The sequence below is a fragment of the Urocitellus parryii genome, chromosome 2, assembly GCF_045843805.1.
Source record: "Urocitellus parryii isolate mUroPar1 chromosome 2, mUroPar1.hap1, whole genome shotgun sequence".
NCBI lineage: Eukaryota > Metazoa > Chordata > Mammalia > Rodentia > Sciuridae > Urocitellus > Urocitellus parryii.
The window spans coordinates 80853786-80880982 of record NC_135532.1 but is presented as its reverse complement, the minus strand read 5'-3'; the positions used below and the strand labels follow the sequence as shown (position 1 = coordinate 80880982).

The following is a 27197-nucleotide window of genomic DNA, read 5'->3' as shown; positions in this document are numbered from 1 at the left end:
TTAACCAAAGGAGATGGCATTTCAGCCACCCTAATGTGTTTTTTTTTATATATTTATTTTTTAGTTGTAGTTGGACATAATACTTTTATTGTATTTATTTACTTTTATGTGGTGCTGAGGATTGAACCCAGGGCCTCACACATGGTAGGCAAGCACTCTACCTCTGAGCCATAACCCCAGCCCCCCTAGTGTGTTTTAATTGAAACATTTATGTAACTACTAATGTACCAAGACAAAGAATAGTGGTTTCTGTAATGTTTCATAGAAAAATAAAGACCATGTGCTATCTGATTGTCCAAAGGTAATAATTCAACTCTGTGAGGAGAATTGGAAGGAAATAGTTTTTAATTCGGAAAAATGAGCAGAGATTTTAGAGAAGCATTTAGATCATTCTAATCTATTATGTTACTGGGTCATGTAAGTTTCAGTGGTCTTCAATTGTAAGGATTTCTTTGCCCTTTCTTCCCCAGCTCAATCTCCATTGTTGAATTCTCTTCCAGTTCCATCATGTCTGCATTCCTTTTCTGTGTAAATAAATTTTCTTATATATATATTTTTTTAATGGAAGAATCACAGTTCTCTCTCATTCTGTTTTTTTTTTTTTAAAGAGAGAATTTTTTTTAAATTTTTTTTTTTATTTTTTAGTTTTTGGCGGACACAACATCTTTGTTTGTATGTGGTGCTGAGGATCGAACCTGGGCCGCACGCATGCCAGGCGAGCGCGCTACCACTTGAGCCACATCCCCAGCCCTAAATTTCCTTATATTTATTAACTAAATTATTGGTCTTCTTCATAGAAGAATTATTGGTCTTCTTCATACCGCCTTACCCTTAATCAGAGATGACAGAGTTGGCCTACATGCAAAGCTCAGAGTTTAAAACCCCCATATTAATTAAAAACTAAGTGATTTCACATAGAAAACCAGAATTATTCTTTTTTAAAATTGACAAATCTGGTAGTGGTAAGCACATCTTAGAATTTAATAGTAGCCAACTGCTAATAGATGGGGAATGAACAGTTTAATTTGCTACAGCTCTCACTGAGCCTGTTTCATTTCCCATCCTTTTAGTATTTGAGGGATTGGAATTTCCAGGGAACTCACTGTTCTTTCTGAATAATCTTTTTCAAAAAATTTATTTGAAGTTGAATATTTCTTTATTATTTTGCTGCAAACCTGTTGTTTGACTGTATAAAAATAACACCAGCAAATGCAGAATATTATAAAATTAAGACAGTATTGTTCTTTTGACACTATACAACAAATACTTTCCTCCATTCCCAGTTTTTTCCAGTGGGAAGATCAGTAAGTATATTGATCCAAATCCAGGAGTGGATATAAGCAAGTTACAGTTTTATAGAAGGCTTATAACAAGATTATCTTTGACGTACATACTTTTATTTTAGTTGTAGATGAACAGAATGCCTTTATTTTATTTATTTTTATGTGGTGTTAATCATCGAACCCAGTACCTCACACATGCTAGGCAAGGAGCCACTGAACTAAAGCCCCAGGCCACATACATGCTTTGTTTCTTTCTTTTTTTAAAAAATATTTATTTTTTTAGTTGTAGTTAGACACAATACCCTTACTTTATTTATTTTATATGTGGTGCTGAGGATCAAACCTAGGGCCTCACACGTACTAAGTGAGCACTTGACCGCTGAGGCACAACCCCAGCCCACCGTAGTAGTTTTTACCACAGATAGTTATGTGAATTCTGATACCAGAGTCTAAAGCCTCTCTAAAAATCATAAAGATCTGTAAAAATGATACAGTTGTGTTTATCTGCAGTCATTGGCAAGTTCAGGGTATCTTTTTCCAGTTACAGTGTTAAGAGTAGTTTCTTTTTTAAGTCTTTTCTCTACCACTAATTTAAGACAACTATGCTGAAGTAATGGGGTACCATTTTCACTCTAATAGATTTTACATATTTCTCATATGCTTCTTCGCTCAGTAGGTCATCTAGTTCTGAAGGGTCACTCAGTATTATCTTCATCAACCAATCATCTTTATATAAGATTTGTTCACAAACTCTAGATTTTCTTCAGGTGCCTCACTAATTTCAATTTCTTCTCCTGATAGAGGAAAAAGAGTTCTCTGGCAACTTTCACACTTTTCAAAGCACCAAACTCTTTTTGTTGTTTCAATTTTCTTCCAGTTTCAGGCAGACTACGGTAAACAACATTTCCCAGAACTTCCTGTGCCAAAATGCTGATTCCTAACTATTCCAATACCATTTTCTGTAGTTATCCATTCATGTTCCTCAGGGAATTTACACATGAGAGGCAGAGTAGGTCCCATATGCAGCATCTAGACGGCGCCTACCCTCAGCCACCAAGGCCATGGTAGGCTCGGCACAGTGGACCTGGGGCTGAATACAGGCCTTAGGTCGTAGCTTCAGGCTCTACACCATTTGCAGCACTGTGTTCATAAAGCTACCACGGGTATCCCTGCTCTGCCTCTCAACCACTGGTGGCCAGGGCTAAAGTGACACCTTTTCAAAATTTTTTGTTAGTGACCACAGTAAGAAACACATCATTGTATATCTTGACTTAGTACATATATAAAATACTTAAAATTATATAAATAAGCAAAAATTTCACAAAATGTCATTAATGTGAACTACGTACATGGCACTCATTTTGTGATCTAGTTTGTAATCAACTAAATTGATTATATGACCACACATTGAAAAACACATTGCCTTAGCATACCGTTTTCTTCATAGTCTCATCTTCCCGAACCCTGTGTCTTTGGCTAGTGTTCTACTGTTCATCCAGATTTTTATTCTTCTGTCCTTTTTTTTTGATTATAGATGGACACAATACCTTTATTTATTTATTTATTTGCATGCGATGGCTGAGGATTAAACCCAGTGCCTCATACATGCTATGCAAGCGCCCTACCACTAAACCACAACTGCAGCCCTATTCTTCTGTTTTTGAGAGTACTTTATTCTGCTATATCATCTATGCCCTTCATCATAATTGTCACTTACCCACCACAAAGCCATTTTTCCATGTTTAATGAATTTCTATATTCAAACTAATGCTGTTATCTCAAACAAGCAAAGTAATTTCTTCAGTTCTGTTGACTGCTTATTCCCATAAAGCACACATCGAATCACTTGGAACTGAAGAACTTCTGAATATGAAATTTTAAACTTCAGTATTTCATTTTCTGACTACAATCTTGTAGCCTTTTTTATGTTACTGAGTGCTCCATTATCCAACACTTCTCATGAGATTTTCTTTCTCTTCTAGTTTCATTTCTTACCATTGGCCATTTTATATCCTATGATAAAATGACTTCAGCAACTCTTCACAGCAATCTTATATCTTCTGTCCCTAGGTTTCTCCCATGATTCCTTTGCTAATCCATGACCTGGGTTTTCTAACCATCTACTTTATCCACATGAATAGCAGGACTGTTGACAGATCAAAGAAACCTTAATTCCATAGAAAATATTATAATTACAGATTGAAGGTCTCAGATCTCACTGGAACCCTCAAATCTGTTTGACTGTAATGTCATGCATTTCTGGTGAGGTTCTTCACCTGTTACCCATGATATAATTCCAGATTATCACCATTCTTCCTACTCTTCTTATCCATTTGTTAGTCCTTCGCAGAAAAATTAGAAGTCATAAGTGAACTCTTGTCTTCACACCTTTCTAGCCTTCTACAAACATTTCTCCTTTCATTGTCACTTTCCATATAACTTTTGAGGAAAGATGTCTTTTCTCTTGTTCAAAATTTTTCTTTAGACCCAGCAGCTCAGGAGGCTGAGGCAGGAGGACTGCAAGTTGAAAGCCAGCCTCAGCAAAAGCAAGGCACTATGCAACTCAGTGACATCCTATCTCTAAATGAAATACAAAAAAATAGGGCTGGGGATGTGGCTCAGTGGTCGAGTGCCCCCCCCCTCCAAGTTCAATCCCCAGTACAAAAAAAAAATTAATTTTTAAATACCTTCTCATCTCTTCTGGGATCCTTTCCTTCAATTTTACTCTTTCATCAGTTTCTCCCAATGCCATGGCTTCTTCTCATTATCCTTAGCTTATAAAATATGCTGAAGCACATTATGTTTTTAAAGATATAAAACTCATAAAACATTTATCTTTCTCTAGACCTCACTCTATGTCACTTTACAACCAAGGTTGAAATAATGGTCTATAACCACCTTCTGTTTCATTCCCTTACTTGGTTTTCAAGATAATCATGATCAAGTGCCACCATCTCCATCTTTCACCTTCTTCTATCAAGACCCCTCAAGACCCACATAGGTCCCTATTTAGATAAAATTGGGTTCTTTCACCTCTGTGTCCCTAGTGTTTCTCACATGTAGTTTTGTTAGACTGTAGGTTCTTTGATAGAAATTTTGTCTCATTTTATCTTTGAGTCCCAAATACTTGATACTGTGATATCAGGAACATAGTAAGAAGTTCATAAATGGTGAGTAAAGTTGGAAGTATCTTTTAAAAATAGAAGTCAAGTAAAGGAAGATATAACATACTTTATTAGATTTTTCAGTAATACCAGATAATTATATTTTGACATGTTATTTTATATGATTGATGAAAAATGTACTTTTTCCCAAATAAGTTTCAGAAATTTATCTTTTAAAAATATTTTATTTTTAATTGACACATAGTAATTGTATATTTATGAAATATAGTGTGACATTTCAATAAATGTATGAAAAGTATAATGATGATCAGATTAGGATAATTGCCATATCTCTCACCTCATATTATTCTAGTTTTTCTTTTAATTGCTTCAAGTATTTATTTAAATGGTATTTATAGTTTTTTATGTTGAAGTTTTATAGTTTTTCTTGTCAAAGACACTAATAATTATATTATAATTTTTTAAATAGGTTAATTAGTATATATGTAGTTTTTTTTTTTTTCTTTTAACAGAATCATTTCGTACACCCACATTTTCATATGGAGTTGATGCACATGGTTTCTCCCTTGGATACAGTAAAAACTGGAGACAAGTCTTTGGTGATGAAAAGAAATATTGGTTACTTCCAATATTTACAAGGTAATTTATAAAATGTAGTTCTGAGAAATTATGGAGTCTGTGTAATCAATATCTCTGGTAAAATATCTTAAGATTCATTCATTCATTGTGACATTTTTACAAGCCTTGAAATGAAAATTCAAATACATTGATTGCATATAAAATGTTTTTATTAGATAAACAGTAAAGGAAAGTTTGAACAAATATTTGAATGGAAAGTGGAAAAAAAGATGACTTGTAAAACAATAAGAATCACTTTTTCCTTCCAAATGAAAGTAAACTTCTGGCTGGGATTATGGCTCAGTGGCAGAGTGCTTGCCTAGCATGTGTGAGGCAGTGGGTTTGATTCTCAGCACCACATATAAATAAATAAAATAAAGGTCATTTGACAACTAAAAAAGAAAGAAGGGCTGGATATATAGTCAGTTGGTAAAATTCTTGCTTCTCATGCACAAGGCCCTGGGTTCAATCCCAGCATCAAAAAAAAAAAAAAAAAAAAGAAAAGAAAGAAAACATGGGCTGGATTTGTAGCTCAGTGGTAGAGTGCTTGCCTTGCATATGTGAGGCCCTGGGTTCAATCCTCAGCACCACATAAAAAATAAATAAAGATAAAGTTACTGTGTCCCTCGATAACTAAAAAAAAGTCAAAAGAAAGAAAATAAACTAAAATAAAGACTCTTAAGAATTTATACCTCTCACCCATAGCTACAAAGATTCCATCACGGATGTGAACTATGTGTTTTTCATTCTTAAAGAAAACCAAACACACCTTCCTTTCTAGCTCTCCCGCCATCTTGATGGCTGCTCTTGGTGGGGGGCCCTCCTGCATCTAAGGCAGGAAGATGGTGGCCACAAAAAAGTCTCTGGAGTCGATCAACTCTCGGCTCCATCTTGTTTTGAAAAGAGGAAAGTATCTACTTGGCTACAAGCAAACTCTGAAGATGATCAGACAGGGCAAAGCGAAATTGGTCATCCTCTCCAACAATTGTCCACTTTGAGGAAATCTGAAATAGAGTAATATGCCATTTTGGCCAAAACTGGTGTCCATCACTACAGTGGCAATAATATTGAATTGGGCACAGCATGTGGAAAGTACTACAGAGTGTGCACACTGTCTATCATTGATCCAGGTGATTCTTATATGATTGGAAGCATGCCAGAACACACTGGTGAAAAGTAAAACATGTAAAATTTTTCTTTAATAAAACTTGGCAGAGCTTGTTTTAAAAACACTTCATTCAGAAAAAGAAAAAGAAAACCAAACACATATGCAGTTTTACCTCAAGGGTAAAAGGAAAATATGTTCAAGTTGATTGAATTTTCATTTCTCCCTATAATTCCCAGCTCTTTTAGGCCATCTATATACCAAAGACATTATAGAAAAGGGAGGGAAATTTGAAATTGGTGTGGCAGATTGGTATGAGTCATAGGGTTTTTCCTTAATTAACCAACTTGCCTTTTTTTGTGAGGCTGAAAATGACTTATTTGGATTTCATTTGTGAAGGACATTTCTTCTTGATAGAATTATAGATGTTGTTTCACTGTCTCCTGACTTGCATTTTTTCTTTTGAGAAGTTTGTGGTTACTCTTACTTTTTCACTTTCTATATAATGTGTCTTTTCTTTGGTTGTTATTACTTTGATGAAGTTTGATTATGGCAAACCTTGGTTTAATTTTCTTCGTGTTTCTTGTGCTTGGATTAGTTGACCTTCTTGCCTTGGTTTTGTAGTTTTCATCAATATCGGAAAAATTGTTAACCATTTTTTCTTTTATCTTCTTTCTTATTACTGCAGCAACATCAACTACATATGAGTTATTCTGAAGGGTTTTCCATAGCTTAGTTAATGTACATTTTTGTTCCATCTTTGTATGTTTCATTTTTTTATAGATCTTATTGCTATGTACTCAGATTCATTACTTCCTTTTGTTTACTTTATGAATTGTCTCATGTGTTCAAGATTTTTCTATTCCCAGTGTTTGGAACAGGACTAATTGTTATTTTCTCTAATCAATGAATTCATGTTTTTTTTTCCCCTCCCTTTCTTTAAAGATATGTTTCTGTTATCTTCTGCTTTGCATGGTTTCTGCCCAACCAACCTCTTACTTTATTCTGCAATTTGCAAATTACTGTCAGCACACCCCCATGTTTCTAAAATTTTAACTTTCCCACTGGTTTTAAGCAGTTTGAACATGATGATATTTCTTGGTGTTTATTCTACCTAGTGATCTTTAAGGCTTCTTGAATTTGTAAATTTATGGTTTTCATCAGATTCGAAAATTTTTATTGATTATGTCTTTAGTTGTTCTGTTGTAGTTTTATATTTTTTGTTTGTGTGGTTTTATTCTTTTGCCTACTGCACTCTTTTATTCCCTTTCCCCAACAGCTTTTTTTTTCCTACTCTCAAGTATATATATGTTAAATTGCTTTGTAGTGACCCACAAGTCATTTTCTGATTTGCTGTTCTATCCTTGTTCCCCATCTTCTTTTCTGTGTTTGCTCCATCTTGGTTAGTTTCTCTTGTTTTATCTATAAATTCATGGATCTCTTCTTCTACATTGTCTACTGTGTTGGTAAACTTATCCAATAACTTTTCATTATAGATGTTGCATTTTTCAGCTTAAGAATATCAGTTTGGTTCTTTTTTATATCATATTTATTTTCTGTGTATCCACTTTTCCTTTAAGTTCACATTTATAGTCACTGTTTTGAAGTCTTTCACTGAAATTGCTGATTTTCTGATTGTTTTCTATTGATTTGCACCTCCACCTCCCCCCCCTTAGCTGCGAGATCACATTTTCTGCTGCTTTTTATGCCTAGTAACTTTCTATTGGCTGGTGACATTTTGAATGCTATTTTGCTGAGTATCTAGATTTTATTGTCTGTATAAAGAATTGAATTTTGTTTTGGCAGGTGGGTACCTTTGTTTCAGTTTGGGATTGTTGTTGCTGTTTGTTTTGGTACTGGGGATTGAACCCAGGGGTGCTTAACCACGGAGCCACATCTGCAGACCTTTTTCTTAGTATTTACTTTAGAGATGAGCCTCATTAAATTGCTGAAGCTGGCTTTGAAATTGTGATCCCCCTGTCTCAGCCTCCCGAGCTACTGGGATTACAGGCATGCACCATCATGTCAGGCTCAGTTTGGGATTTTTGAGATTTATTTTAAGCTTCACTAGGATGGATCCAGCATAGCATTTTCTGTGCAGCTAGTTTAATGCTATAATAAAGGTGGGGATTCTTTCAAAACCATGTGTTCAGTGAGATCTCTGTTTTCTGGCTGGTCAATTTTATTGCCTCCTTGTGGAAACTGTGAATCTGTTCAACTTACACTTCCCAATGTTCTTTTCCCAGTCACCTGTGTAGCGTACTGTTCATCAAAAGATTCAAGTACAGTATGTGGATATATCTGTAGCCATTTCTCTGTGTGTCTTCCTCTTTCTCAGCTATGTCTTATAAATTCTTGCCACTTGGCTTCTCAAAGCTCCCATCTCTGTTACCTCAATGCAATGTAACTACCTTACTTTGCTTGGATTCCCCTCCTGATGATGAGGTTCTGGCCAAAAGCTGGGACTCAGTTCTTTTATTTTTTTTTTTTTTCTTTCTGAGACCACAGTCCTGTTCTGTTTTTTAAAAAGTTATTTAGTATGCTGTCCAGTTTCTGGCTGTTTAAGACTATGGGCAAATTTACCAGTTATTCTCTCTTGGCTAAAAGTGAAGTCTCTGTTGTATACAGTTGTGGTATGTTAAGCACATATACTAAAATTGGAATGATATGGAGAAGATTAGCATGGTCCCTGCACAGGGATGACATACAAATTCATGAAGCTCCATATTAAAAAAAAAAAAAGTGAAAGTAAGATATAACTTAACCTTTTTTGGCTGTAAGCTTCTTGAAGATGGAGATTTTCTTTTGTTCACTGTTATAAACCCTAATATATAAAATATTACCCAGAATATCATAGGTATTCAACAGATACCTATGACATTGGGGTTTTTATTGTTTTGTAGTGCTCAATATTAACTAGAGAACCAACCCAGGAACTCACCCATTCAAGGAGTCCTGCACTGAGCTATATCCCCAGCCCTAGATATTTGTTTAATGAATGTTGTTGAATGAATAAACATGTGGAACTTATATCTTGAATTTCATTTAGCCTGGATGATGTCTTAAATGATTATAATGAAAACTCAATTATCCACATACTTGAATAGTTCTGTTTGAGGTGTAAACTAGGCATCATGATCTTTAGTAGATCTTAGTAGATTCTTTTATAATTTACATATAGTTAGAAATAAAAGAGCCTTCAATGGAGGTCAAAGCCTTCTAAATTAGAAATCCTAGGAATTATTCTCTGAAAAGAACATTTCTTTCTCTCATGCTCCTGAAAGACATTAAATTTGACCACTTTGAATAACTTAATATGATTCAGGTTATCGCTATTTCTCATTATGCAGTTTGGGTGATGGTTGCAGTTTTCCAACTCGCCTTGTTGGGATGGATCCAGAACAAGCTGCTACAGGCCAAAGTGAACATTCCAGAAGGTGTGCTTTTTTTGTCCCTAAGTTTTTCTTTGCTAAACAACTGTATACTTGTGTTATACATACATATCTTATGAATATATACAACAATAATCCAGTAAGCCACCATAGATAAGAAAAAAAATTCTATTTAAAGTTTTTAACTGATGTTTAATATGTATATGTGCCTAATATGCAGGCTGGGGATGTGGCTCAGTGATAGAGCTCTTTACTGGAACATGTGAGGCCATGAGTTCAATCCCACTACTGAAAGAAAAAAAAAAATTTAAAACTAGGACAATCACAAAATGTTGGAAATGTCTGGGCAAACTGGGAAGCAAGTAAATATGATGCATCTTCCTAAAAAGTGAGGTATTCTTCAAAGAAATTAGTCATTATACTAGTTACCATTTTATTATGATAAGTAGGTTTTTAGCTATACTATCAAAATAATGAGGATTCAAACATTTTTTTCTTATTCATCTTAAGGAATTTTTTCTCATAATATTTGTATGGTAAGCAAATTTTCATCGATTCCGTGAAATAGTTCAATTTAAATGAAATTTTAAAGAATCTAGAGAAAATTCTGCCAAGGTGAAATAGTTGAGCCATATTTATGACAGAAATAGATTATAGAGGAGGAGGGGTCATAAGTTCCAAGCTAACATGTTAATATTAGAAGACATAGGCCTTAGAACCTACAACCTAAGGCCTTAGAACTTAGAGTTCTAACATTTATTGTAGTCTCTGAACAAGTCATTGAAACTGTCTGAGCCTCAGTTTCTATCTCTGTAAAATGAAGATAATGAGACTTGCCTCCAGGGGTTACTGAAAGGGTCAAAATGATGTGCATACATACACATTTATAGCGCCTAGCACACTCTCTGGCCCACATCAGACACCAAATAAATTTTTATTCCTTTTCCTCCTTTCCTTCCTCCATTCCCCTCCTTCCCTGGTTCTCTTAGCTAGAAAAATAAGTCTACGCTAAATCACTAAATCATTTTTTCCCCTTAGATCTAAACTGGCGAGGTAGAAAGCAGAAAACTTGGGAAATGACAGGTAATTTTTTTGTACTGGCCACAGACATAGCTCCTCACCTGTCCTCATACTACCTTATGGCACCTGATTAACATAGTGTTAAAACTTTTCAGACTGGCCTCTGAAGCTTTTTTCTTTTGTCTAATTGTTTCATTTGCAGTTTTAGAATACAGATTCTTGGGTCCAGAGAGCCATTTCATTGGGGTGGGGGGGTCCGTGGGCATATTTTCCTTTTCAAGGTGGCTTTTTCAGATGGCTGAGATCTCATGAGTTGCCCTCACATATTTAGGAGAAGGAATACTAATATGCTGCTTATTAATTTATTAAGTATCCTTAATTGAGCATTAAACAATTTACTAAGTTATTTGTTCCTCTTTTCAGTATTGGCTCAAATCAACCTTTTCCTATCAGACCACTTAGTGAATCAAAAAACCGTTTGTTGGACAATGAATCTCAATGGCTAGAGAATGGAGCTGAAGAAGGTGTTGTCAGATCAGGTAATAATTCTCACCTGAAAACACTGCTTCACCTATTTGGTTCAAATGAAAAGCAACAGATTTAATAAATGTTGAAAAAACAGAACAATGTGATATTTTGAAATACTGAAATGTGAAACTGTAATAAAATGTCTTATAAATGGGATGTTTGTGTTTATTGGCGGCTTCTGTGAGGAAAGAGGGCAGAGAAAGGCAGGTATAATGTTTTTTATTGCATTCAGCTGGTTTTTTTTGTTTTCCAACCACACATTTCTTCAGTAGTGTGGAAAGTCCTTTTGACATACGCTATTTCAAATAATGTTCTAAATAACTATTATTTAGGATTCTAGCTCATACTTATTGAAAATAATTTTTAAAAATTATAGTACTCTTTAAGAGTGCACTGGACCCAGTGTGGTAAGGCCCACCTGTAATCCCAACTATTTGAGAAGCTGAGGCAGGAGAAACTATAGGTCAAGGCCAGCCTAGGCAATTTAGCAAGACCCTGTCTCAAAAATATTTTAAAGGAATATGGGGACTAGGATGTACGTTTAGAGGTATAGCACTCTCTTAGCATGCATGAGGGCCTGGGTTCCACCCCCAACACTCTCCTCACCCCCACAAAATAAAAGATATTTATTTTTCTGTGTAGTTCTAGGCTCAAACCCAAGGCCATACAGGTGCTAGGCAAGTGCTTTATTACTTAGCTACACCTCCCCCCTCTTGTTTTAACCTTTCTTAAAGACTCACTTCATAAATTATAGAGTAGTTGATAAAATTGAAGTGGGATTTTTAATCAGATCTGGGTTTACTTAACTAGCTGAATACATGTCTGAGGTGTTTCTTTTTTTGGGGGGGGGGGAGAGTATAAGGGATTGAACTCGGGGGCACTCAGCCACTGAGCCACATTCCCCAGCCCTATTTTGTATTTTATTTAGAGACAAGGTCTCACTGAGTTGCTTAACATCTTGCTTTTGCTGAGGCTGGCTTTGAACTTGCAATCCTCCTTCCTCAGCCTCCTGAGCCACTGGGATTACAGGCATGCGCCACTATGCGGTATTTCTTAATAGGAATAATAATATTGTCATGTCTTCCTGCACTGTTAAAAAAAAAAAAGTTTGAGATCTTAAAACAATTTGTACCAACTCTAGGAAATAATACTAAAAACTTGCTGTCAGAATTTATCTTCTTTAGAAAGAAGTATTTCTTTGGGTTTTAGCAGCATTTAAACATTTTCTTAAATTAGTAAGTTTAGAATCTTCTTCAGGATCTTGTGTAAGTGGAAAAATTCATTTTATGGACTTTTAAATTATTGCTGCTTAACATCTTTAATGCCGTTGTATACTGTGGGGCTAAATATGAAACTAGACTTCTAACACAATGCTCTTTATTCACTTCTTCATGTAGAGAATGCAAATGGTTTGTGCTATAAACATATTTAGTGCTTACATAATATTTGTCTTTACTGTAATCAATTTTATCATTTAGCCAGGAACTTAATATTTTTTTCATGTCATATATAATTATGTGCTTACAGGGACAAATAATCATGTTACAGTGGCAATAGAAAATTGAGTACCACTTGTTCATAACTAACCATTTGATAAAACCAAGGTAAGACAGTATAAAGGTAATATCCTTGAGCAAATGTAGTTTATATTTGCATATTTCATAACCTCAAAACATTTGCTTTTTTTTTTCATTATATCAATACAATAGTATAGGAAAGACTGGAGGGTAACATATGCCAAAATTTCATTTCTCTTACTACTTCTAGCACAGTGAAAAAAACATTTGTTGGATAGATAAATGAAGGAAAAATAGAAATAGTTTATGATTGGTATGTGGACAACTAACTTTTCAGTAAACAGTACCTTATTAGTTTTTTTTAAAAGGTGATTTTTGCCCACAATTTGATCCAGAGAAGAATGATTACAGGCTGAAAAAGATTTAAGATGTTCATGATGTTATTTATTTAGTTTTATAAAGACACAACAGATTGTTGCTGTGTAACAAATTATCACAAATTTACTGCTTAGGACAACTGTGCACAGTTACTACCAGTTCCTTTCCAGCAGTTCAGTTTTCCAAAGGTATCTCACCTGGAGTCTCAACTAGCAGAGCATCAGCTTACTTGATTTCAGGCTCATCAGAGGCTAATCAGGTCCTTTCAGCAGACCTGGTGCCTATGTCCACAAGTAGAGCTGGAGCCTAGGACCTAGGACAGAATGAGATCACAAGCTTGGGATGGCTTGGCAGAGTGTCACATTGGGCAGAGTAGACTGTGGTCTGAAGAGGAACTAAGTGTATGTGCAAACATAGACTTGCACCAGAAGCTGTAGCTATGGAACAGCACTTGTTCCTGGAGAGGCGTTCAGTACTGCTTCTACATTGTTTCTTAATGTAGGCAGGATACTGACTGAAACTTACGGTTGTTGAGAATCACTAGCTGAAGTTTCTCTAATGGACACTGTGGGAACTTCCCCACATCTACAGCAAACTCTGAAGAGGTGAAGGTAGATACCTCATCTGATGATTCCCATGTTAACATCAGGAAGTACTATAAGAATTCCCCTCTTAAAATAAATAAATAATTTTTTTAAAAAAAGAATCCCCCTCTGTTAATCTTGATACCTTAGGAAAAGAAAGGGTTATTCCCTACTTACTGTTTATTAAAAAATCTTTATTAAATTTAGTTACGTTGGGACTGGGGTTGTAGCTTAGTGGTAGAGCACTTGCCTAGCATTTGTGAGGTACTGGGTTCAATCCTCAGCACCACATAAAAATAAATAAATGTATCTATCTACAACTAAAAAAAAAAATTAAAAAACTTTAGTAACATTAGCTGGGCACTGTGGTGCACACCTGTAATCCCAGCAACTCGGGAGGCTGAGGCAGGAGGATCCAGAGTTTGAAGCCAGCCTCAGCAACTTAGCAAGGTCCGAAGCAATTTAGTGAGATATTATCTCAAAATAAAAATAAAAAGGGTTGGGGATGTAACTCAGTGGTTAAGTACCCCTGGGTTCAGTACCTGGTACCAAAAAATTTTTTTAATTAAAAAATAAATAAATTTAGTAACAATAAAGAATTTATTTCCTATCTTATAATAGTATCATCTTTATATCTTAGCCCACAGAGCCATTTAATATTTTGAGAAATAAAAAAATCTAATTTTAACTAATTCAATTGTTTCTGTTTTCATAGGTGTATAAAAACACATTGTCGACTGATATTTTCAATTTTATTTGCAAGAAAATGATCAAAGGAATGAAATAATTTGAGTATAACAGAAGATATATTTTTTAAAAAAGGAAGCCTTTGTACAGTTCGCTGGATCCACAGGAGCACTACAAGCAGAATGATGCCTTAATTTTAAGTGTCCATTTGTGCAACATTGACTCACAGCTCAAAAGTGACTTGATTTTACTTTGAAAATAATACCTGTTACGACATGCTATAATATGTGCTGTCATCACTTATGTGCATAAGTATTTTTTTGATATCTGAATTACAATATTAGAATTATTTCTTGGTATTCAATAGGTTCTCACTCCAAAAACACAAACTAAAAACTTGTCTTAAATGAAGTATATCTAGGGTAAATGGTGGCTGAAAGTGAATAATATCCAAATTACTGTTGCTTGTACTGTATAAGAGAAAGAAAATAACTGCTTTTTTATTGAGTATTTGCTAATTTATAATTACTATTTTATACTTTTCAACATTTTTAATAAAATTTTTATTGTTGGCTATAATAACACTCAGAATGATTCAGATATCTAATCATTTAGAACATAGAATTCATGGGGATAATTTATTGATGGCTTAGAAGCATTAGTACAACCATGTAGTATAGTATATGCCAAAGGCTTAAAAAAATCTTGGAAGTGTAAGAAATATTTTGGGTACAATGCTTTTTTTATTACTTTTTGTTGAACTGTCAGGGGTTATTTATATGGGTAGGGGAGACACAAAGGTATTTGTGATATAGAAAAGTTGGGCACAATAGGGATAGATGGAAGTGGCTAAAAGAAAAATAAAGAAAAAGGTAGACAGGATACTGTAAGGTGTTGAAAAATATTTTCAAGCCAGATGTATTAGTATACCCAATCCCAATTCCTGGGGAGGCTGAGGCAGGAGAATTGCAAGTTTGAGGTCAGCCCAGGCAATTTAGCAAGACCCTGTCTCAGAATAAAATAAAAAGGGCTGGGGATTTAGTGCAGTAGTAGAGTTTTTGCCTAGCATGCATGAGGCCCTGGGTTCAATTGCCAGCACTGGGAAAAAAATTTTTTTTTTCTTTTTCAGTGCTAAATGTATTGAGAATAAAACATGCTGTTGAGTTGACTTTTAAATTTCTTTTTTTTTTTTTTTTTTTTTTAAGAGAGAGTGAGAGAGGAGAGAGAGAGAGAATTTTTAATATTTATTTTTTAGTTCTCGGCGGACACAACATCTTTGTTGGTATGTGGTGCTGAGGATCGAACTCGGGCCGCACGCATGCCAGGCGAGCGCGCTACCGCTGAGCCACATCTCCAGCCCTTAAGTTTCAATTTAAGTAATAACTAAATTTTTCTTTGAAACTTTTTATAGTGATCCTATAACTTATGAATAGTGACTTAAAGTATAAAGTAGGAACAGTACTTGAGAGTAATACTGCTTTTAGGAAGAAATTCTAAAGCTGAGTAGTCATTTAAAAGTCCCAGACTCTGAGAGTGGATTCTACTCTTAACTGCAAAATCTTAAATCTGACTTCTTATTAGCAGTTTATTCTCACCAGATACACTTTTCCTTTTAAAATCTTAACTTAAATGACAGGAATTGCTGTATTCTAGAGAATAGTACAATATCATATTAAAAGATAATGTAGAAATGTTACTCCTCATTTATACTATTGAATCAGATACACATCCTTGAAATGATTGGTTGCTTCTAGTAGGTGGGTTGAGAGAAATCTTAGCAGCTTAAGTAAGTATCAGAGGCTGTAATTTCCATATATGTAAAATGGAAGTATGGGTCCTCAATATTTTGGACTGGATGATTTCTAACATTCTGCAATGCCTGATTTTGCAAAATAACCTTGATTTTCATCCCTCTAACAAATATTTTAGCAGTATCTTCTAATGTTAACCAGTATACTAGGGATAACTGTTTAAATCTAGCATAAATTTTATAGCTGATGTTCCAAGATTATACTTTGAAGGATTTGCCTAATTCCCACAGGCTATTAAATCTTAAAAAGTAATTTTTTTTCCCCTTTAGACCAAAGGAGCAATTAAGCTTTGAAAATAGTTTGGAGTCCTATAATATGGTTTCTTCTACCTTCATTTCAATTCTTTAATCTTAATTCTGGAAAACTAGAATGAGAGTTAAGAGAAATCAGTTACCAACCAAGAACATGTCAGTTTGGTGGTTTGCATATTATAAGGAATGAGTAAATGTTTATCTGTACTTCACTATTTTCAGAAATGTTCTGATCCTTTTTGTATATCTATATTTAGATCAGAGGATTTGCATGCACCTGGCTAACAATTGCAAAAGCTTAATTTTCCCCTTTAACCTATTCAGGCACTTTTGTGGAATTATAATCTTTCTTAATTCTTCTCATTTGTTATTTAATATCTTTAATAGCATAGTAAACAAACACCTTTTCAGAAATTTTCAGTTTAAGACTTTTACTGTAGTTACCTTTGATTTAATTACAGCCAACATTTTGCCATATTCTAAATAATCTAGCTGAATTTATTCATACATTTTACTGACGATTCATTAAGAGCCTACCAGTGGTATAGGAACCAGGAAAAGGCTGCCTCTTTGGTATTTCAACTGGTATTGATTACTGATATCAACTGTTTGAGGAGAAAGGTCAAAATGAAGCCTTGCCAAAATTTCTAATTATTACTATTTTTCATCCTTCCAACACTTGAACATTTGTGATGATACTGAGGAAAAACAAGGTTGAATTTCAGGTCTTGCCATTGCCATTAAAAACAAATTAGAAGTCTTGGTTTACCTGTGCACAGACTTACTTGAAGATTTGATACCTGAGTCCTCTGACAAAATATCACTATGCCAAACCAAAGAGCAGCTGCAGTATATTAGTGGTTGAACATGTTTACACAGCTTAGTGCATCTTTACATGAAAATGATTTTTTAAAAAACTTTTTACATATTCAATGGTTATGATCCAATGTGTCACAAGTGAGTATAATTGTAAGATGAGTTTGAATCAAATATACAGTGTTTACTTGAATTTTATTTCTATTAGAAAGCAAATTTTGACTATGTTTACAGGAGCGTTTAAGATGATCAGATGTGAGATTCTCCATTCAATTGTCTTGCAAATGTATACACAAAGGACCTGCATATTTGGGGCATTTAATAGACAGTAACTTACATGTAAGTTTCACTTACATTTTGTTCTAGAACTAGCACTGCTGTCAATGAAAAATATTTTTAACTAATGTGTTATTAAGAAATTAATCATATTTTTGCATTTCAGCCAAAATAAAGACCATATCTAATAACCTATTAGATACAGGTAGTCTGTAAATCTGAAATCCATGTTTCATAATGATCTAAACTGTATTTTTATCAATTTAAATTTAAAATGCAGTGTAGATTAAGAAAGGTCCATATTTTTCTGATGGACTCCTATATTATTTTGTTGGGTTGCATAAAGAAGCAAGGAATTGTATTTGTAATAAAAGAGTAAGAAAGCTACTAGCTAAGTTAATTATATTTGTATATGATTGCAGATGAGTCTATGCCCATTTAAAAGAAAAGATGGACTCTATTTTAAAAGTGATCTTTAATAATGCTTTTATAGAAACAAATTTGAAATACAGTTTACCTTGGTTGTCTTATGAAGAACCATAAACCTTGTATTTATTTCTCATTTGTATAATCCTGGACCATTACTTAATGTTGACTCTGTCTTTTGGATGGCCTAACCTACATTAACATTTATGCAGAATAATTAAACAATTTTTTTCAAAAATCATATTTACTTTATTAATAAATAAATAAATATATGTACAGTCTTGTTTTTGAGTTTTTTGTTTGTTTTTGTTATAAAGTGGTATTTGCCAGATAAGAAAAATAATTATTATTTTGGTCAATTTGAAAATCTTATAGTAGTTTACAGAAATAGACTAATAATTTAGGAAAACCTCCTCTAAGATGATATGTACACGGTGCAATAAAGTAGTATTTACTAGTTTAATACCTAAAGAGTTTCATTTAGCTTTTACTAAACATAATTTCAGAAGTTACTTTAGGATCTTGAGTATCTTCACATCACTATGAAGTTATTGAGTCGTGGCTAAAATGCCAGGTAATAGATTTTATCTTGTTTATTCTTTTATGCCATCTGTGTTTGGGTTCCCTTCAGTTCTAATATGGACTGACAAATAAAAACAGGAGGCTCTGAGGTTGAGCTGATTCCCAGTTCTCAGGATAATTAAATTTCAAAATGTTCACAAGAACAATAGAGGCCAGTAGAGATGAACCAACCTTTCCCTACCCCATTCAAAACATTATTTTGGGACTAGAGAGGAAGGGTAACTACTAAATGGCCAAAAGCCTGATTTGACACCAAAAAAAGATGTTTACTTTCATTAAATAACATCAATATGGCTTTACTTTTCTCATTTCTTATAGACTGGCTTTTTGGAGCCCCACCGACAATTAGTAATACTGTTCTCTTATATATATGTTTTACTATGTCTTCCAGAATTTACAGGAATGGGAACTAAGTTTTTCTCTTTTTTTTTAACATTCTTTTTTTTTTTTTTTGGTTATTCAAAACATTACAAAGATTGCAGAATCACATCGGTTACACATCCGATACATTTTTACATAATGCCATAATAGTAACTGTTGTATTCTGCTACCTTTCCTATCCCCTACTATCCCCCCTCCCCTCCCCTCCCATCCTCTCTCTCTACCCCATCTACTGTAATTCATTTCTCTCCTTATTTTTTTCCCCATTCCCCTCACAACCTCTTATATGTAATTTTGTATAACAATGAGGGTCTCCTTCCATTTCCATGCAATTTCCCTTTTCTCTCCCTTTCCCTCCCACCTCATGACTCTATTTAATGTTAATCTTTTCCTCCTGCTCTTCCTCCCTGCTCTGTTCTTGGTTGCTCTCATTATATCAAAGAAGACATTTAGCATTTGTTTTTTAGGGATTGGCTAGCTTCACTTAGCATAATCTGCTCCAGTGCCATCCATTTCCCTGCAAATTCCATGATTTTGTCATTTTTTAGTGCTGTGTAGTACTCCATTGTGTATGAATGCCACATTTTTTTTATCCATTCATCTATTGAGGGGCATTGGGGTTGGTTCCACAGTCTAGCTATTGTGAATTGTGCTATGAACATCGATGTGGCAGTATACCTGTAGTACGCTCTTTTAAGGTCTTCAGGGAATAGACCGAGAAGGGCAATAGCTGGGTCAAATGGTGGTTCCATTCCCAGCTTTCCCAGGAATATCCATACTGCTTTCCATATTGACTGCACCAATTTGCAGTCCCACCAGCAATGTACAAGAGTACCCTTTTCCCCACATCCTCGACAGCACTTGTTGTTTGACTTCATAATGGCTGCCAATCTTACTGGAGTGAGATGGTATCTTAGGGTGGTTTTGATTTGCATTTCTCTGACTGCTAGAGATGGTGAGCATTTTTTCATGTACTTGTTGATTGATTGTATGTCCTCCTCTGAGAAGTATCTGTTCAGGTCCTTGGCCCATTTGTTGATTGGGTTATTTGTTATTGTTTAATTTTTTGAGTTCTTTTTATACTCTGGGTATTAGGGCTCTATCTGAAGTGTGAGGAATAAAAATTTGTCCCCATGATGTAGGCTCCCTGTTTACCTCTCTTATTGTTTCTCTTGCTGAGAAAAAAACTTTTTAGTTTAAGTAAGTCCCATTTGGTGATTCTAGTTATTAACTCTTGAGCTATGGGTGTCCTATTAAGGAATTTGGAGCCCGACCCCACAATATGTAGATCGGAGCCAACCTTTTCTTCTATCAGACGCATAGTCTCTGATTTGATATCAAGGTCCTTGATCCATTTTGAGTTAACTTTTGTGCATGGCGAGAGAAGGGGATTCAGTTTCATTTTGTTGCATATGGATTTCCAGTTTTCCCAGCACCATTTGTTGAAGATGCTATCCTTCCTCCATTGCATACTTTTAGCCCCTTTATCGAATATAAGATAGTTGTAATTTTGTGGATTGGTCTCTGTGTCCTCTATTCTATACCATTGGTCCACCTGCCTGTTTTGGTACCAGTACCAGGCTGTTTTTGTTACTATTGCTCTGTAGTACAGTTTGAAATCTGGTATCGCTACACCTCCTTATTCACACTTCCTGCTTAGAATTGCTTTTGCTATTCTGGGTCTTTTATTTTTCCATATGAATTTCATGATTGCTTTATCTATTTCTACAAGAAATGCCATTGGGATTTTGATTGGCATTGCATTGAACCTATAGAGAACTTTTGGTAATATCGCCATTTTGATGATGTTAGTTCTGCCTATCCATGAACAGGGTATATTTTTCCATCTTCTAAGAACTTCTTCTATTTCTCTATTTAGGGTTCTGTAGTTTTCATTGTATAGATCTTTCACCTCTTTTGTTAGGTTGATTCCCGAGTGTTTTATTTTTTTTGAGGATATTGTGAATGGAGTGTTTTTCCTCATTTCCATTTCAGAAGTTTTGTCGCTGATATACAGGAATGCCTTTGATTTATGCGTGTTGATTTTATATCCTGCCACTTTGCTGAATTCATTTATTAGCTCTAGTAGTTTCTTTGTAGACCCTTTTGGGTCTTCTAGGTATAAAATCATATCATCCGCAAATAGTGATAATTTAAGTTCTTCTTTTCCTATCTTAATGTCTTTAATTTCTTTTGTCTGTCTAATTGCTCTGGCCAGTATTTCAAGAACTATATTGAGGGCTGGAGATGTGGCTCAGTGGTAGCGCGCTCGCCTGGCATGCGTGCGACCCGGGTTCGATCCTCAGCACCACATACCAACAAAGATGTTGTGTCCGCGGAGAACTAAAAAAAAATAAATGTTAAAAATTCTCTCTAAAAAAAAAAAAAAAAAAAAAAAAGAACTATATTGAATAGAAGTGGTGAGAGAGGGCATCCCTGTCTTGTTCCAGATTTTAGAGGGAATGCCTTCAGTTTTTTTCCATTTAGAATGATGCTAGCCTGAGGCTTAGCATATATAGCTTTTACAATGTTGAGGTAAGGAACTAAGTTTTTCAATGCAACAGATTTTTATGGGTGTTTTAACAAATTTGTAACATTAATGTTAGTGTCTTTGACTCCACCTTGTAAGTGCCTTCCACCAGATAGGATTTAGGTGATATTTATACTCAGTAATTCATCACTTGTGGTTCTTAAATCCTCTGTCTCCTCTGTTCTCGATATAAGGAGATTGTTTTTATCCAGGATTTCTATGTCTATTAACCTTCTGTTGTACTTCCTCTTGGCCTCTAAGCCAGATTAACACCTTCAGTGCTACCTAGAACACTGTATTTCTATTACTTATTTTGCTTTGTTGTTTATTATACATACTTCAAGTGAACTACAATAAATTCTTTTTTTTTTTTTTTTTTTACAATAAATTCTTGAAGACTGATTTGTTTTGTAGTAGCCACACACAAAATGAACACAAGATCAGAAAGGAATTGTTATGAATTTCATATCTATTAAATTTTCCTGTAGTGTTCCTAGGTTCTCAATAAAGTGAGTTCCAGAACCTACAAAATTTTCCTAAATTTGAAAAAAATTGATCAAAGTTTCATATGTTTTAGTAGTTGTTCATGTTGGTGCAGTCTCTGGAGAGCACTTTGGTTTGGCAACATTCATCAAGTTTTCAAATGTCCATATTTTTTGACACCTCAATTCTACTTTTAGGAGTTGTATAGATATGTTGTATTTTATATTAGGATATTCATTGCAGGATGAAGCAAAACAAGATTGCAAATGACATACATGTCTCTCCTTAATTTATGGTTGTTCGTGCAATTAAATATCTGAAAGGATATACAGTTAATATGAAGAAGGTTGCCTCCAAAGAGGGAGACCAGAAATAGACCATGTTCTAGCTGGTCAGGGTGGTGCATGCCTATAATCCCAATACTGGGAGGCTGAGGCAGGATTGCAGATTGAAAGGCAGCCTCAGCAACTTGGCAAGCCCCTAAACAATTTAGGAATACCCTGTCTCAAAAAAAATTCTTTTTTCTAAAGAGGCCTGGGGATTAATAGCCCCTAAATTCAATCCGTGGTACCAAAAAAAAAGAAAGTTTCTGTTTCTTCATATTCCTTTTTGTACTATGTACATACTATTTAAAAAGAAACAGTGAAGAAAAGATATGATGCCAGACCACTGCTAACCATTTGGGAAAAAATAGAGCTCCTTGTCTTTCACAATGGTACTTCAAAACAATGCCAGGTGGCTCACTAACTTAATTATTTTAAGATGAAAGTACTTCAAGAAAATAAGGGTAAAGTCTTTTATAGTGGGATAAGAAAGGTGTATAATGCTGGTAACAAAAAAAAAAAAAAAACAGTACACTAATAAAAAATGAGGGGCTAAGTATAACTCGGGCAGAATGTTTAGTTTCTGTAAGGCCCTGGGTTTAATCCCCAAAACCACAATAATTACTTTAGTGGATATAGAATGAACAAAATTCACACCAAAAAAATAATTATCATTAGTACAACATATGAAAAGATGTTTACTTTCATTAAATAAATATATGAAAGCAATTAAGATTATTTTTTCTTAGAATAATTGCTGATGTTGTAGGCATAGAAGCATTTTTGGTAAGAGTATAGAATGATCTAACTTTAAAAAAAGGAATTGGGCAATAAGGGTCCAAGTTTTTACTGTACATAACCTCTGTAGCAACCCTACTTTGGGGGATTTATACAGAAAGGAAGGCTAGTTTGAGAAGCTTTTTTTTTTTTTTTTTAAGAGGTGTGTTAAAATAATAAAAGGCTAGATCCAGTGGTGTGTGCCTGTAATTCCAGTAGCTCGAGAGACAGGCAGGAGGATTGCAAGTTCAAAGCCAACCTCAGCAGTTTAGCAAACCCTTAAACAACTTAGGAAGACCCTGTCTCAAAATTTTAAAAAATTAAAAGGACTGGAGATGGGGTTTTTACTTTTGGGTTCAATCCCTGGTACAAGAAGGAAAAAAAATAGGGAAAAACACTGTTCATCAATGTTCATCTTCATCACATGAAGCCCTTTAATGGTTTTGTTTAGCTATATTCATATAAATTGAAATATCGCCACAGGAAAGATCTTGAAGACATTAAGCTAAACTATCAAGCTGTAGAAATATATATATGATCATACAAAGGGGCAGTGTATCTTAGTATTTATGTGTTCAAACTTGGCCTGATAAGCACCTGTTCCAGAGGATGGGTTAGTGGTAGGAATAGAGGTGCAGCCAGCTCTCCTTTCCCAATGTCTACATGAGATAGGAACATGGGAGTACCTACAAACCCTGGGACCCTCACAAAAAAGAATCTGAAATGTCAAGGCAGCACCTGAGTGGTAGTGAGAGAATCTAAAACTGCAGTGGGTCTTGCTTGGGGTTCTAGGTACAGAGGAAGAAGTGTTGGCTAATGATCTGACCATCAGAAATAATGACAGTCAATTTGGAAGACTGATCAACTATGGACTAGCTGCTATAAGCTTTTCCTTCAATCTTTTGAAAAAGTTATGATGTCTTTGCAATATGTCACTCTTCTTGATATATGGAGGATTTGGCAATGTGTAAGAAAAATACAATTTGAAAAACTAGTTTTCAGGCTGGAAGTATGCTTAATGGAAGGGCACAGTGGAAGGGCATTTGCTAAGCATGTGTGAGGTCCTAGGTTCAATTCCCAACACTACAAAAAACATCACCAAAAATCTTTATAATCTTTGTTCACTAGAAAGAAACACTTATCTTCTGGAAGTCACTTTTGGAAATGCAATTTTTTTCATCATTTCTTGGACTTACTCAGGCCCATGTTGGAGGGGAGGGCAAAACGTAGCTGAGGGAGGAATATGGTTCCTGCTAGAACGTACATGTTAGAACCATTTACCATTGTGTTAACACTCCTGTGTATAAAGTGATTAAATTTGGGCCCCTTCATTAAAATATCTAGCATCTTTTTAAAAAAATATTTATTTAGTTGATGAACATACAGTATCTTTTTTTTTTTTTAAAGAGAGAGTGAGAGAGGAGAGAGAGAGAGAGAGAATTTTTAATATTTATTTTTTTTTTTTTAGTTCTCGGCGGACACAACATCCCTGCTGGTATGTGGTGCTGAGGATCGAACCCGGGCCGCACGCATGCCAGGCGAGCGCGCTACCGCTGAGCCACATCTCCAGCCCAACATACAGTATCTTTACTTATTTTTATGTTGTGCTGAAGATTGAACCCAGTGCCTCACACATGCAAGGCAAGCACTTTTCTACTGAGTTACAGCCTCAGCCACAAAACATCTAGCATTTTTACATTTTTGGAAGTAGATGTGAAATAGTGTCAATATTTTCAATTTTCTTAGATTGTCTAATGGGCTAAACCACTCTGAAAAATAACATTAATCAAGTGGGGAAAAAGGCACACTCATACATTGCTGGTGGGACTACAAATGGGTGCAACCCTAACAGAAAGCAGTATGGAGATTCCTTAGAAAACTTGGAATGGAACTACCATTTGACCCAGCTATTCTACTCCTCAGTCTATACCCAAAGAAATTAAAATCAACATACTATGGTAACAGCCACATTAAAGTTCATAGCAGCACAATTCACAATAATAACTAAACTGGAACCAATCTAGATGCCCTTCAGTAGATGAATGGATGAAGAAACTGTTGCACATATACATAATGGAATATTACTCAGCACTAAGAGAATAAAATTATGGCATTTGCAGGTAAATGGATGGAATTGGAGAATATCATACTAAGCAAAGTAAGCCAATCCCAAAAAAATCAAAGCCCAAATGTTCTCTGATATGTACATGCTGATCCATATGGGGGAGAACATGGAAAAAATAGAGAAACTTTGGGCAAAGGGGAGGGATGGTGGGAAGGGGAAATGAGGGCAGGAAAGATGATGGAATGAGATATCATTACCCTAGGTATGACTGCACATATGGTGTGACGCTATGCTACAGCTACATCCTGTACAACAAAAGAAATGCAAAGCTGTGCTACAATTGTGTACAATGAATCAAAAATGCATTTGCTATTGTACATACCTAATTAAAATAAATATAAATAAAATAAATACATCTATCATTGCTTTTCACTGAGTAAATAGAAGGGAGAAGGAAATTATGCATTTATTTAGCATTACTGTTTATAGTGTATATTAAAAAAAGTATGTTCTATTTTCATGTGATAGAATATATTTTTGTATGCTTTTTGGTTAAATTTATAAGGAAGACTTTTTATTTTCTGGTACTGGGGAGAGAATTCAGGGGCACTCAACCACTGCGCCACATCACCAGCCCTATTGTATTTTATTTAGAGATAGGGTCTGAGTTGCTTAGTGCCCCACTTTTGCTGAGGCTGGCTTTAAATCCTCTTGTCTCAGCCTCCTGAGCCACTGGGATTACAGGCATGCACCATTATACCCTCCCCAACCCCCCCCTTACCTTTATTCCAAAAAAAAAGCTTACTTAAAAAAATCTTTAACTGGTGATTGATATGGTATGACAACAATCCTGATAAATACCTTTTACCCCACTTAAATGTCTACTTTTAGTAGTTAAATCCCAGAAGAAAATGTTTTTTTTTTTTTTTTTGGTGGAGATGTACTATTGGGTTTGAGTCCAGGGGTGATTTGTGTGTTTATGTGGTGTTGGGGATTAGAACCCAGGGCCTTATGCAAACACGGCAAACACTGTACCAACTGAGGTGTATATCCAGCCCAAGGGGACATTTTACCCCTGTGCTACATCCCCCGCCCCCACTCCTCTATTTTTGGTTAAATTATTGAGGCTGGCCTCTGCCTCAACCTCCCAGTCCAGGGGATTACAGGTGTGTACTGGACCAGAAAATGCTAATTTTAAGAGCATGGTTTTTTTTTTAAGTATGTTTAACTGGAAAAGCACATATTTCCGTTTAAGTTGAGGCAACTATTCTTGACAGAAGGTAGACAAACTATTGTTGCACAATAAAGCCCTATCAGATCCACTGAAGCCAAGACCCCAAATCATAGTTTGTAGTTTTATTAAGCTTCCATGTAAAATAGTTTATATCATTAATGACTCAGGAAATCCCTGATCTCTCCCTATCAGGTTAAAGAAACAAAACACATTAGGTCAGTGATTAGGTTTTTTTAAAATATCAAGGAGTTTTGACTAAGCTCATGTTTGTTTTAAAAAGATTCTGGCCTGAAGTCTCACATGTACATAGAAACTACAGGGTTGTTTTGTTTGTTTGCTTGGTTTTTGTTCCAGGATCAGGTAAAGACAGGGCGGATGATGGCTCAGGGTTAGGACCATTTCTTGGTGACATTGAGATGGTTGAGCTGATCTGCAACAAATCTATGTGGGGGAAACTTGGAAGTGCTGGCCGCCTTGATGGCCTCGAAAGCCTGTGCCCTGCGCGCGCTGGCGTGGCCGTACTCCTGCTCCGCCGTCATGTAGGGCATGCTCAACCAGTAGTGGTTCTCCGCCTCGATCTCCAGGCGACGGATCATGTTCTGCTTCGCCAACAAAGACACTCCCCGCGGCCGCCGGTGCTTCCCGATCAACTGCCTTCCAGGAATGCGATTGCGGCAGAGCAGAGCAGTGAGGAACATGGTGTCTGCTGAGGAAAGGGCACAGAGCTAGAGACACAAGCTGGAGACCGCCGGGCCAGAGGAGAAGAGGGCTCGCAATCCGGGCTCACACGCCACGGGCGATTCTAGTCCTGGCGGCCAAACATGCGCACCCACCCCCGCCCCCGCAACACAGCGACAGGAACCACAGTCTAAAGTGGAGGAAGAGGCCTCTCCCCACACCCATAGAACCCAGCCACTCACCAGGAACCTGGCGCCCCGGCTGCCGCGGCCAGCAAACGCTATATGCAAGCACGTGAGCCTCTCGGGGTCACCCGGGAACTTCTCG

The 27197-nt window shown here is 35.6% G+C and overlaps 2 protein-coding genes, 1 non-coding gene and 1 pseudogene across 6 annotated transcripts in view; 3 read left to right on the top strand and 1 right to left on the bottom strand.

The window, feature by feature from the left end:
• Zdhhc20 (zDHHC palmitoyltransferase 20) overlaps positions 1-18051 on the top strand; it is a 78677-nt gene extending 60626 nt beyond the window's left edge. Inside the window, exons 9-13 of one of the 3 annotated variants that reach the window (XM_026394924.2) lie at positions 4921-5047; positions 9482-9568; positions 10967-11082; positions 12599-12675; positions 14266-18051. In XM_026394924.2, the coding sequence (XP_026250709.1) occupies positions 4921-5047; positions 9482-9568; positions 10967-11082; positions 12599-12636 (368 nt within the window). In that variant the 3' untranslated portion in view covers positions 12637-12675; positions 14266-18051. Of the gene's footprint in view, positions 1-4920; positions 5048-9481; positions 9569-10561; positions 10607-10966; positions 11083-12598; positions 12676-14265 lie in introns of those variants that run through there. The other 2 variants (XM_026394925.2, XM_026394926.1) reach the window with 2 other exon arrangements.
• On the top strand, positions 5869-6206 carry LOC113187186 (large ribosomal subunit protein eL30 pseudogene; annotated as a pseudogene).
• On the top strand, positions 8762-8863 carry LOC113187223 (U6 spliceosomal RNA). Its single transcript, XR_003301391.1, has one exon. It is a non-coding gene; the product is annotated as a U6 spliceosomal RNA (small nuclear RNA).
• An 8248-nt stretch (positions 18052-26299) lies between the features above and the next one.
• Mrpl57 (mitochondrial ribosomal protein L57) lies at positions 26300-27197 on the bottom strand. Of its 2 annotated transcripts, none has more exons than XM_026394937.1 (2): positions 27113-27197; positions 26300-26895 (listed from the first exon to the last, which is right to left on the bottom strand). In XM_026394937.1, exon 2 carries the CDS (start codon positions 26888-26890, stop codon positions 26582-26584), a length of 309 nt encoding a protein of 102 aa, XP_026250722.1. In that variant the 5' UTR covers positions 26891-26895; positions 27113-27197; the 3' UTR covers positions 26300-26581. The 2 variants fall into 2 exon arrangements, with proteins under 2 accessions (XP_026250722.1, XP_026250723.1); XM_026394938.2 differs by having other exon boundaries at positions 26300-26898; positions 27113-27186.

Bases quoted from the DNA above. Each gene is read 5' to 3' on its own strand.
- Mrpl57 (XM_026394937.1), bottom strand. From the start codon at position 26,890: ATGTTCCTCACTGCTCTGCTCTGCCGCAATCGCATTCCTGGAAGGCAG.